The 12360-nt window shown below is 39.0% G+C and overlaps 2 protein-coding genes and 1 long non-coding RNA gene across 5 annotated transcripts; 1 reads left to right on the forward strand and 2 right to left on the reverse strand.

The window, feature by feature from the left end:
• Positions 1 to 3666: 3666 nt before the first annotated feature.
• On the forward strand, positions 3667 to 5228 carry LOC148873518 (F-box/kelch-repeat protein At2g43270-like). 3 transcript variants are annotated; one of them, XM_088982796.1, is made up of 2 exons: positions 3667 to 3807; positions 3925 to 5228. In XM_088982796.1, exon 2 carries the CDS (start codon positions 3971 to 3973, stop codon positions 5015 to 5017), a length of 1047 nt encoding a protein of 348 aa, XP_088838922.1. In that variant the 5' UTR covers positions 3667 to 3807; positions 3925 to 3970; the 3' UTR covers positions 5018 to 5228. The 3 variants fall into 3 exon arrangements, with proteins under 3 accessions (XP_088838922.1, XP_088838914.1, XP_088838927.1); XM_088982788.1 differs by having other exon boundaries at positions 3681 to 3824; XM_088982801.1 differs by lacking the exon at positions 3667 to 3807 and having other exon boundaries at positions 3930 to 4050; positions 4122 to 5228.
• LOC148873519 (uncharacterized) lies at positions 3928 to 7574 on the reverse strand. The gene is made up of 3 exons (XR_016112484.1): positions 6423 to 7574; positions 4515 to 4684; positions 3928 to 4415 (listed from the first exon to the last, which is right to left on the reverse strand). It is a non-coding gene; the product is annotated as an uncharacterized LOC148873519 (long non-coding RNA).
• Positions 7575 to 11508: 3934 nt separating this feature from the next.
• On the reverse strand, positions 11509 to 12108 carry LOC148873520 (miraculin-like). The gene has a single exon (XM_088983536.1). The coding sequence runs from the start codon at positions 12106 to 12108 to the stop codon at positions 11509 to 11511; it is 600 nt and encodes a 199-aa protein (XP_088839662.1).
• Between the last annotated feature and the right edge of the window lie 252 nt (positions 12109 to 12360).

Consider the following 12360-nt stretch of genomic DNA (forward strand, 5'->3'; position numbering starts at 1 on the left):
TTCTCATGCTGTGTGGGTTTACTTGTTACTGGAAAAAAGTGAAGTAGCACATATTATTGAGAAATTTTGTGCCATGGCAGAATGCCAGTTTGGCAAGCAAGTTAGGACTGTTCGAAGTGATAATGAAACATAATTTAAAAGCTTGAAGTCATACTTTGAGACTCATGGCATTCTGCATCAAACTTTGTGTGTCGGGACACCGCAACAAAACGGTCGGGTGGAGAGAAAACACAGGCATATCTTGAATGTTGCGAGAGCATTGAGATTTCAAGCAGGCTTGCCCATTGTTTTTTTGGGGGAGTGTGTCTTAACCGCTGGATACTTGACAAACAGGACACCTTCTTCTGTACTTGGCGGCAAGACTCCGTATGAGGTACTATTCAGTATGCCACCTCAATACGAGCAAATGAGAGTATTTGGCTGTCTCTGCTATGCTCATTGGAATCCTCGAGACAAGGATAAGTTTGGAGAAAAGAGTAGGAAGTGTGTTTTTGTAGGTTATCCCTATGGAAAGAAAGGTTGGCGTGTATATGATGTTGAAAGAGGTAAATATTTTGTCTCCCATGATGTAGTCTTCCATGAGAATGTGTTTCCATATGCCACCAATCTAAAAGCAACTCTGGAAGACAACCCTGGCCCAGCCATTGCACTGGCTGATATCGTGGTTGATGATGATGTTTTTCACAGCCACAGAGGAAATAAAGACAGGGGGAGTGATACAACCGATATTTGTGGTAGGGGGAGCCTTGAAAATTATGGTGATGGTAGAGAGGAGGAGCAAGGCGATGGAGAGAATGTGCAGGAAGTGGAAATCAATGGCGGTGAGGACGGAATTAGTGTGGATCCAGTACCACGAACAACACTAGAAGAGCAACTTGGTAGAGGACATCGACATCGCATGCCGTCTGTTATGTTAAAGCCCTACGTAACCTACACTGCTCGGTGTTTGAAAGACCCTATTCACACTCAAGCCCACTTTGAATCAAAGTCCTCAGGTACGGCTCCCTATCCCATAACAAATTATGTGACATGTACTAACTTCTCTGCCAGACATCAAGCTTTCTTAGCTGCAGGAGGATAATGATACTTGGACATTGGAGACTCTACCTCACAAGAAACAGGCAATAGGGAGTAAATGGATTTATAAGATCAAATATAATTCAGATGGGATGGTTGAAAGGCATAAGGCACACCTAGTTATTCTCGGGAATAGACAGGTTGAGGGGTTAGATTACAATGAGACTTTTGCTCTTGTGGCCAAAATGAAAACAGTCTGAACCTTCTTAACCGTGACAGCTGCTAGGAACTAGATTGTGTTCATATCCTAGTTCAGTTCATGCAGAGTCCACGGCAAGAACATTAGGAGGCAACTCTACGAGTAGTGCGATATATGAAGGGATATCCTGGACAAGGTGTATTGTTACGTTCTGATAGCAATTTGCGCTTGTATGCTTATTGCGATTCTGATTGGGCAAACTGCCCATTGACACGACGTTCGTTGATCGGCTATTTTGTTATGCTGGGGCAATCACTGGTTTCTTGGAAAACGAAAAAACAACATACTATGTCATGCTCTTCAGCAGAAGCAGAATATCGTTCAATAGTTGCGACAAGCTGTGAGTTGAAGTGGATGAAGAAACTCCTTTTGTCCTTGGGAGTGGTGCATGCTGAACATGCACGATTGTATTGCGATAATTAGGCGGTTCTGCATATAGCCGCAAATCTAGTGTTTTCACGAGAGAACAAAGCATATTGAAGTTGACAGTCATTTTGTTCGCGATGAGCTACGGCATGGGAACATTGTTACTTGTCATGTTCGAACCATAGAGCAGTTGGCTGACATCTTGGCGAAGGCTCTTGGAAAAAAAAATTGCCTATTTCCTCGGCAAATTGGGGATTCGAAATCTTCATGCGCCAATTTGAGGGGGAGTATTGGGAAATCCTTATCTTATCTTCATACATGTATCTTTGGCTAGTTGTAGTTTCCTACTACAGAATCTCCTAAATTGTATATATACGAGTGTATCTTGCATAATGAAGGCACAGAATTCTCCACAAAGATTTTTTCAGTTACCTTCCCCGTTCGTGACGGTTTCTCTGGTTCGAAGCAAAGCAGCGGCGGCGGCTTCTCTGGTTCGAAGCAGAGCAGCGTTGGGTTTTGAAGAGGAATTGCATTGAGCTGCCTTACAAGGAGCTGATGGGTTATGAAAAGATGACAACTGTGGAAGAATGCTAGAGTTCCTGACAGAAACTGCAGCTGCTGCGTTACGCTATTGAGATCGTTCTGCTGGTAGGAGCAAGCTTGATCTTTGTCGGGATTGCTGGGTTTGGAGCTTACAGGATTTTGAGGAGGAGAGTGAAAGGGAGACTCGGGGGGGAGGGGATATCCCCCAGTCCTTACAGTGATTTGGGTTCAGCGAGCTTTCGATCGATCGAGATGTGCAAATAGTGATGATAGTAGTGGGTTCAGCGAGCTTTACGCCGGCGAACTACTGTTCGTCCTCATGAACAGAGCACCACACGATTTCCTCTTCAATGCTTTTTACACTTTTCCATTATTTTCCCACATCTACAACCATCTACAACCAAATAGTGGAAGTTTAAATTTTTACACTTACTCATCCCATCCCATCCCATCCCACCCAAACTTGCCCTCAAACCAGACGGAGGTTTGATTCCAAACTGATTGCATACAGTTTAGAGCGCATTTGGCTTTTTGAAACTTTGCTTATTGCAACACAAGAAGGAAAAGTAGGAAAAAGTAATGGTGAAAGCGCACGGAATGTGGGATTTGAAGTCATGTATCCAAACTAGACCTGTTCATGGGCTGGGCCAGGCCGGGCTCGGGCCTAGCTTTTACTATTCATTAACAGAAATATGTTAGGCCCGAGCCCAAGCCCGGCCCGACCAACAGGCCTACAACTTGGGCCCGAGCCCAGCCCAAATAAAAAGCCCGAAGCCCAAACCCAAGCTCGAAGCCCGACCTAATAAAAAAATTAGAAATTTTCCCTATTCAATAATCAATATAAATAAGAATTTATTTACATTAAAAAAATATATATTAAAAAATATATATATATATAAAGAAGGGAAAGAGGATGTGGAAAAGAAGAATTTGGTTGGAAAAAAAAGGGAAATAGGTAAAAAAAAGAGGGGTATTCAACTAGGTTTTCTAGGTTTATTTATAGGTCGGGCCAGGCTATTTTGACAAATCCCGAGGCCGATTCGAATTTATTGCGGGCCGGGCTTTTTGGCCCGAGGTTAAGTCCACGGGCTTATATACCTGTTCAAGCCCGTCCAGGACTGGGCCGGGCTGGAACGACCCGTTGGGCCACCCAACCCATGAACAGGTCTAATCCAAACGAAAAGAAGAGGGACAAACAGTGGAAGTATAAATTTTTACACTTACCCATCCCAATGATCCCATCTCATCCCACCCTTTCCCACCCCACCCAAACTTTCCCTCAAATCTGATGGAGGTTTGATTCCAAACTGATTGCATACAGTTTAGAGCTCATTTGGCTTTTTGAAACTCTGCTTATTGCAACATTTCGTAGACAAGAAGGAAAAGTAGGAAAAAGTAATGGTGAAAGCGCGCGGAATGTGGCTTTATTGAAATTTGAAGTTATGTATCCAAACGAAAAGAGGAGGGACAAACGAAAAGAAGGAAAAGTAGGAAAAAGTAATGGTGAAAGCGCGCGGAATGTGGCTTTATTGAAATTTGAAGTTATGTATCCAAACGAAAAGAGGAGGGACAAACAGGGATAGAGAATGCGCCCCTGAATTTTGTAGTTTCTGTGTTGCATGGCAAGTGAAGTGAATTCGTTTGTATCAGTTCCAACTGAGGCTTATTGTGTTCTTGTGTCGAATGATAACTCACCTGTTGCAGAGAAAAAAAAACTAATGACTGTATTTGTTTTGTAGTGATTTGCCAAAGTTGTTTGTTATTATTGAAGAAAGGCAAGTCTCAATGATGGTTCAGCAACTTCCTGACGGTATGATCTTTGAAATCCTCACCTATGTTCCAGCTGATACACTATATGAACAAAGGTTGGTATCCAAGATGTGGCATAAGTTCATATCAGACCCTATTTTCATCAGTGTCCACCTCTCTCATGCAGAGTCTGGTTTGATTTTTCAAGACTTCAGTACAGAAAAGCTCAGGTACAAGGTTAATTTCTTGTATTTAGAAGAGGGGAGGTTCAGGACCAAAGATTTGAAGCTTCCCCTCCTATCTGGAGCTAAAATCCGTGCTACTTGCAATGGTTTAATCTTGCTGGAGGACATCCCTGAATCTGGAGACTTGTCTGTGGCTAATCCTGTCACTAAACAATGGATCAAACTCCCCCCAGCTCCAAATAAATTGCTGTCATCTAGACGCATTTATGCATCTCAATATGGATTCACATGGCATCCTGGCACAAATGAGTACAAAGTTTTTTGCTTCAGTGAAAGAAAAGCTGTATGTTTGATACTAACATTGGGATCTGATAAATGGGAGCTTGTTAATGTACCTGAACAATTTATCCAACTTGCTCGTGATAATACTTCTGTTAATGGCTTCTTGCATTCAATAGATGGAGATTTTGATGATGGAGACAAAGAGGACATGCTTTCCATGGACACAGCTGATAAAAGTTTCCACAAGAAAAAACTTCCGAAATGTCGAGGGGAGCAAGATAAACTGTTGGAATTAGGGGGTTCTTTGTCATTCATAAGCCGAATTGATTCTACAGCAGAATTTGAGATATGGGTTTTGAAGGATTTTGATAAAGGGGATTGGATTAAACTTTACAGTGTTAAACTTGACGTGGATGTGAAGTTAGCTAACTCAAGAAGCCTAGGTTCAGCTAAGCCGATCTGTAGTTTGATGAATGGCAAATTAGTAGTTTTTGCAGTTGATAGATCCTTCTATGCAGCAAGCACCCAACAGCCATGGGTGAAAAGGATATGGAATCTCAAAACAGAGCATTGTTTGACACATTTGAACACCCTTGTTTCTTGCAGAACATTTTAGAATTGCTTGCTCACATTGTGCTTTAATTTCACTGTGGAGTCATGTTATAACCTACTTTCAAATTTCAATATCTTTCTGTGTTCTTGGATTCTATGTTTTCAAAACCATCCTGTGGTATTACTGTTATTTGTTAGTATTGAAGCCTGTAGAATAATATTGTATTGATCTTGTATTGAAGCGTATAGAATAAAGTTGGCTTTGATAGTACAAATATGCAAGGCATTGAGCTTTGATAGATTCAATAGTTTCAACTTTCAACGAGTTGTGGTGATTTATGTTTTTGTATGGTAAACTATGTGACCTATCTCTTTGTGTAAAAATGCTAAATGTTCAGTTTATTCTTTCATTATTCAAGGAAAGAACGTAGACAACATTCCTCTATCACAACTTCAGCGGACCCAATCTGAGTCCAGATTGACCCAACCTGCAATTTTACATGTTCTGGACTTGGATTTTTGATCTTTCGGCTGGGCCTGATCCCAAAAGAACAATGTTTTTAGATTGGCCCCAAAAATTCAGACTTATTTTATTTTTATGGCTGGGTGAGGGCCTAGTCCTTAGGTGGTCCTAACCCAGCCCAAGCTTATTTCAATCCGAGCCTGGCCAAACTATATACATATACATATATGTATATATAAATATATATTTACATGCACATTCTTAATAAACCATACATAAATACTTAAATACATACATTTATATCAAATTTTAGTGTAGGCTCATTGACTCACCCGAACATGGCCTATGCCCGAACTCAACCTGAATGCATCAAATTCCAGTACAGGCGGCTAGGCCTAGGTTGGACAGTACAGGCTTGAACTGAGATTGGCCATAGATCCAACTCTTAGGGTTGGGCCTTGGTTTAGTTTAAAGTTTAAACCCGACCCAGCTGCCTGACATGCAACCGTCTTTGTCTCTACTTGACCATTTGCCAAGGTGAAACAAGTACAAAAGCTAGTAGAGGTGGCTCTGTTTGTTAAGGCTACATTTGTTTTGGATGCGGATTCCATTCACAGTAGATGGGAGTGCAGATATTTACTTTTGGTGAGGAAGAGGAATATCGCTAAGCATACTCTCACGGGTATGATTAGAGAGATGTACTCTCCTAGTTTAAAGAGAATGTCTCAAATACATGGATGCATTATAGTTGTCAAGCTAAAGTTACAAGAGACACCCCTGTCATATGGGGTTTGTGATAAAGACCCCCTACCTAAAGTTACAAGAGACACCCCTGTACTATGGGGTCTGTAATAAAAACCCCCTGTACTTTGCGTTGCGATAAAGATCTCCTTATACTATAACCGTGAGACAAAGACCCTCTTAATTTATGTTAATTTACGGTTAAAATCTACCGTTTTAATCCCCATAATACCCTTATAATAAATACTCGAGGGGAGAAAAGTACCGTGTATCTTCTTCAACCTCGCGATTCAGGAACAGCAGCGGCTACAAAGATGGGTCATCATCGTGGCAAATGGATTGCCATCCGTTGTCGATGAGCACCAGCCCCGGCGGGATGTACTTTAAGATGTACTTTAAGATAAAAGGCGTCCCAGGTGCACCAACCAAACTTGTCTACTATTCCTGGAGGAGTCTGAAGGTTCCTAGGTGAACCCTCACCACCTTCATTGCGTCTTTAACAAGACTATATGCATCATCTCCGGCATGCATGTACAGTGAGCTCCTGAAGCTTGAGCTTGTCACTTGTGTCGACCCGCTCTCTACACAAATGTCCAAGTTGTCGTCGTCGCCTGGGTGGAGAGAAGCATGGAATGACCCTTCAATGAGGGGAAGCAGAAGAACATAAGGACGGCCGAAGTCCGACTTGTCCAGAATCATGATCTGGGTCTCGTGTTCGACATCGCTGCCTTTGTCTCCCACCCAATGCGTCGTCCACCAGACTTCGAATTTAAAGATGCTCATGAACTTAATTCCCCTGAGCTTGCCTAGAGAGACGACGTGCCACTCTTCGATTCTTAGACATCAAAACCCACATAACAACCGACCGTGTTTGTTGCCTTGTCCGTAGATGGAGTCGCTACAATATCCAAAGGGACACCTGTGAGGATGGGGTGCCCGTTGGCAACGAAATTCGAACCATTGAGAGTAACTAACGATGGCCGTCCATCGTCGGTGACCCCAATAAGGTCTCTAGATCCTTTGATCAAACTAGGGGCTATGGGATGTGGAGATCCAAGTTAGTACAACACGCGCACAGAAAAGAATGAAGAGATGAAATAGGTGTATATACACAGAAAATGAAGAGCCGAGTCTGATCAAGATCAACGCATGCAAGGAAAGGCCCAGGAATACCGCCTTAAATAGACTAACCAAAAGGGGGAATCTGGATGCGATCACGGAGAAGATGAACAGTGCTTTATCTCCTCACAGACTGTCAGTACCTAACCAAAAGGGGGAATCTGGATGCGACAAAGAAGGGGCATTGTATCTCGTAAATCTACGAGATCACGGAGATTGCAACAAGTGGGTTTCTGAGCAGTTGGTCTCTCTTTATCTCCTCACAGACGGTCAGTACGTAGTTCTCATAAAATACAACAAGAACTTTAGTTTACTTTGTCCTCTAAAAACAAATAAGTTATTTTAAGATACAGTGAATTTAATTATAATTAATTTCTCTAACAAATTAATAACTTTATTTAGAAAGTTTTTCTTATGTGATATCTATGCTTGAGACAGTATCATGCAGACAGCGAGGTACCTCTAGTGCATGTTAGAGGTAACCCTTTGCTTACGTGTTTTGACAAATACTTGAACCAATTTCTCATGGAACATTATTGTCTAGATATATTCCTATGTTCCCACACTCAACATGCATGATTGGGGGCAGGAGTTAGAGGTGTAAAGTGGGCCATGCTTCCCTCCTACCTCCCGGTGAAAATTTTGGGGGTCGGTCTGGCGCAGCCCACGGCCCAGGTCCATGCAAGCCCGTGTCATGTCATAGGCCTGGGCTGGGCCGGGCTATAGGCCGTGTCAGGATGGGCCATAGGGTGGGTCTTGGGCATGGGCCGAACCGGGATAAACTGATTTTTTTGACATTTTTTTTTTAAATTTTGATTTATTTTCTAAGTAAAAGTGTAAAACTAAAATATTTAATTTTCCTTTGAACTTTGGGAATTATTTGAAAAATTAAAAAATGAGAAATGGGAAATCTAAGTTATCTAACACATAAATGAAAAAAAATTGCTTAACCAAATAAGAATGATGTAATAACAAATTGGAAGAAAAATAGGAATTTTATTTCATTCAAATTTAAATGATACAAATTACAAATACAATGATTGGATCATTGGATGAATGAAATATGAAAATGGAATAAATTAATAAAATATAAAAAATATAATATAGTTAAAAATTGAAAATACAAAATTACATTGTTAAAAAAATAAAAAATAGCAAATAAATTAAATAAAATTAAAAAAGTTTTACAATAATTTGAAAAAAAAATTCTATATAACTAGTCAACTTCATGAATCATGATTTTAATCATCTGCTTCAGGTGAAATATCCGGTGTAGTATCATGCCCTCCTTTATCTTGTAATCTATCTTATGCATCTAGACAATCCTTAAAGCAGATGCACATCTCTATATTTTCATCATTTATACAGCTTCTCTTGTCATCCAACACCCTAATACCTGTACTAAAACAAGACTTTGATGGAACTGTAGACACCAGAGGGGTTAGTAGATCATATGCCATGGCGGCGAGAACTAGATAATTTTTTGAAGGTTCACAACACCAGGCTAAAATATCAAAATTATTTGTTCCCTCACCTAGACTAGAAAAAATTGCTTGTAAATAAAAATTAAGTTCAGTAAATGAACTTGTTGTAGAAGACTAGAAGTAGCAGATTTCTGCCTTCTACTTATTAAATAAAAAAGTTTTTTTCTTCTACTACTAGGCTCAAGATCAAAAGTGGAAGATGATGTACAAGTTGTCCGAATATTTCCTACTATTTTAGATTCATATAAACTATACATTTCAAATAACAAATTATTAATTTCTTCTTTTTTTATTTCTAATTTCAATATTCATATTTTCACAATATGTTTCAAGTAAAATATCTAAACCATATTTCCTAATCATAGGGTCTAATATTGTAGCTACACAATAAAGGGGAGAAATGTTCTCCCAATATTTTTTAAATTTATTTTCCATTTTTTCAATAATACATTTAAATTGTGGATTATTTCTATATTTTGCAAAACAATAACTAATTATCATAAATTGATAAGGTAAATTATAACTAGTTGGATAATAAATACTTGATAATTCATTAATTGCATCATAAAAATGTTTTAAAAAATCTCTTATACAAATGATCATTTCCCAGCCTTCTTCAAATATAATATCAGTAGGCATTTTTGCATTATAAAAATCAGTAAGAATTTGTTTATGAGAAATACAACTTTCTAACGTAGCATAGGTAGAATTTCACATATGTTTTACATCTAATATAAATTGTTTATATTTTAAACCATAATTTTGACATAAATATTTAAATTTTTGTTTCCTTGCCCCTGAACTTTTAATATATATAATACAATTTCTAATTTTAGAAATATGAGTAGAAATAATATTCAAGGCATTTTGAATACATAAATTTAAGATGTGACATGCACATCTGATATGAAATAATTTACCTTTTAAACATTGTTTTAATTGAGATTTTAAAATATTTATTGCAAAGTCATTATTGCTGGCATTATCAAAACTACATAAGTATGTAAAGTATTTAAAATACTTGAAGTAATAGCTAAGCCAGTATGTGGCCTTTCAAGCCTGGTAAAACTTAAAATCCTTTTATTTAAAATTCAATTTTCATCAATAAAATGAATGGTAACACAAATATAACTTATATTAAATTTAGATGTCCAAACATCAGAAGTAATTGCAACTTTAGAATTAAGATTTGATAACAAATAAATTACATTTTGTTTATATGAATAAAAAAAATTTAAAGCATCTGATCTAATAGTATTCCAAGAGACTTTTTTATATTGTGGATTTATAGAATTACACAACCATTTTTCAAACTTAGTTTCTTTAGCTAATATAAATGGTTGTTCTACATGTACAATATACTTTGCTAATTCTTGCCTCATTTTTTCTTATGAATATTTAAATGTACCAAAACTCCCCTTCCTAATTTGTGTTTGTGTTGTTTCTCTCCCTTCTTCTTCTTCCTTCTCATGTGTGATCAAATGTCTACTCAAATGACCGTACCCAACCCTTACTACACTAGCTAACATCTTTTCTACATTTTTGCTAATCTGCTCTTTTTCCCTTCCCCTCAATATCCTCTACTTTAAAAATTTTCCAAACTGGGCTACTCAACTTAGAGGCCCTCTTTTTTTTTTTTTTCCCCTAGTATCAGTACCAGGGGTGAAAGTTCCACTTCCATCAATAACAATAGCATCAGTGCTAACACTATCATGATGCGATTGAATATCGTCAACAGTGAACATGTTGGGGAATCGGTTTTGGGAAGAATCGATCATTTTTTTAATTCTAAAAAGATAAAAAATTAATTTAATTGGACTTACCTGGATTGCCGGTTCAGAATTCCAACTTGATTTCAATGGTTAAATCCTTTCAACGTCCAAGCCTCCCAATTTGAGATATTTGAGCTAGTTGAGTAAGCCTTATTCTTGTTGAACAATCGTGGCGTGCCGTGTCAACCTGTGGACTACGAACTCCTAGCCCAGCACGACATGGACCATCTTGTCAGGCCTGGTACGGCCTACGGGCTGTCGTGCCATGTTGTGCCAGGCCGGTCCAATTTCATGCTGGGTCGCAGGCGATCCAGCTCGATTTACATCTTTAGTAGGAGTGAGTAAAGGGATGGGCTTTACCCAGAATTAAAAGGAGTTGACCTCAAATTTGCCTTGAACTGTCCCTACCCAATTTGTTGTAGAGTAGGCTATGGTTCTAAATTTTTGGAAATGGCTCCCACCCAAGCCGGGTCTAAGTCAAGTGGTTTACTCTACCTAAACTGACTTGATGAAATAGTCTTGTTTGGCCTTGGTGGAACCTGTCTTGGAACCGAACATGCCCTAAAATAAACCCCAAAATACCTTTGGGAATGTAAAGATTTAAACCCAAGTACTCATGGTTATAACGGCCATGGTCTGGCTTTCCCATTTAGTTACTGAAGTGATTTGATCATTTGTTTTCACTTTAATATTTGAATGTATACAATAAGTAATGTAAAAGGTAATATATACACACACACGAGTTGGATGAAATGCGAAAAAAAAAATAAAAAACAAGAAAACATATATAACTTCAAAGAATAAAGTACTCGGTGAGAGAAGGATGTAAAAATGTAGAAGATGTATTGGATGAGAGAATGTTTATCATAACCAGATGCCTCTAGTGCAGGTTAGAGGGAACCTTTCTTTATTTAAATGTTTTTTCATGCCATGAAGTTGCTTAATTATTAGTACATTACATTGGCCTAATTACTAATTACTTGGCCTTCATGAACACGAAAGGAAACCCTTTCTCACGAAAAAGTGAGAGCGCTAGCCCCGCCGTCTCATCATCTATTGATACTCCAATGTTCCCACACTCAACATTGCATGACTGGGGGCACACATTTGGGCAGTAATAAAGCCGGTAGTGTTGTCCGGGTCGGGCACTTGGTGTTTTGGTTTCGACCTTTTCAATCTTGAACCAATTTCTCATAGTTTCGGGACCAGGCTTTCCCGGTTCTCCTCCGACCAAGATGCTTGGCCTCAAACGCATGCCTTCCGGCACCTTCTTATCTTTCATGTCTTCCACTTGCCAAACTCCAGGCATGTCCACGAATTTAATGTTGAGGTCTGTAGATTCAACGATAGTTTTCCCCTCAGATGGATTAGCCGGAGAGAAAGTCACCGGCGAACTCAAATTTTTAAACTCGCCACCGCTACCCAGCATTACTTTCGTAGCCCCATCTACTTTGTAGGGTATTGCGCTGCCTCCAATTTGTGTGATATCCCAAAGAATATGGTAGGGCTGTTCAACTTCCAGCTCCTTGCCTTCTGTATCTACCACCGCTTGCTTTTCAGACTCAGATTCGGCCATAGCTTTTGGCTGAACAATGGACACCACAATCAACAGACATGAGATAATTAGAAATTTAGTCCCCATGATCCAACCAAATTAGCAAATTAAAGGTCTGTAGCTACAATTAATACTCCAGTTCCGATAGCTATGGAACTAGAATTGCGATATGAGAGGAGGGAGGTCTGCACTTAGCCACTTACCTTTATATATATATATATACACAGCCTTCAAACTTTACACTAGTTGAATTTTCCTCCAACATTCAAGCAG

This window comes from Nelumbo lutea, chromosome 1 (genome assembly GCF_056320005.1).
Source record: "Nelumbo lutea isolate HS-2025 chromosome 1, American lotus-T2T, whole genome shotgun sequence".
In the NCBI taxonomy this organism is placed as follows: domain Eukaryota; kingdom Viridiplantae; phylum Streptophyta; class Magnoliopsida; order Proteales; family Nelumbonaceae; genus Nelumbo; species Nelumbo lutea.

What these genes read in the sequence shown, in the direction of transcription:
- LOC148873518 (XM_088982788.1), top strand. Translation starts at nt 3,805, where the DNA reads ATGGCAAGTGAAGTGAATTC. An exon ending in ATGGCAAGTGAAGTGAATTC is followed by an intron (nt 3,825 to 3,924) that starts GTTTGTATCAGT and finishes TTTGTTTTGTAG; the next exon opens with TGATTTGCCAAAGTTGTTTG.
- LOC148873520 (XM_088983536.1), bottom strand. Translation starts at nt 12,108, where the DNA reads ATGGCCGAATCTGAGTCTGAAAAGCAAGCGGTGGTAGATACAGAAGGC.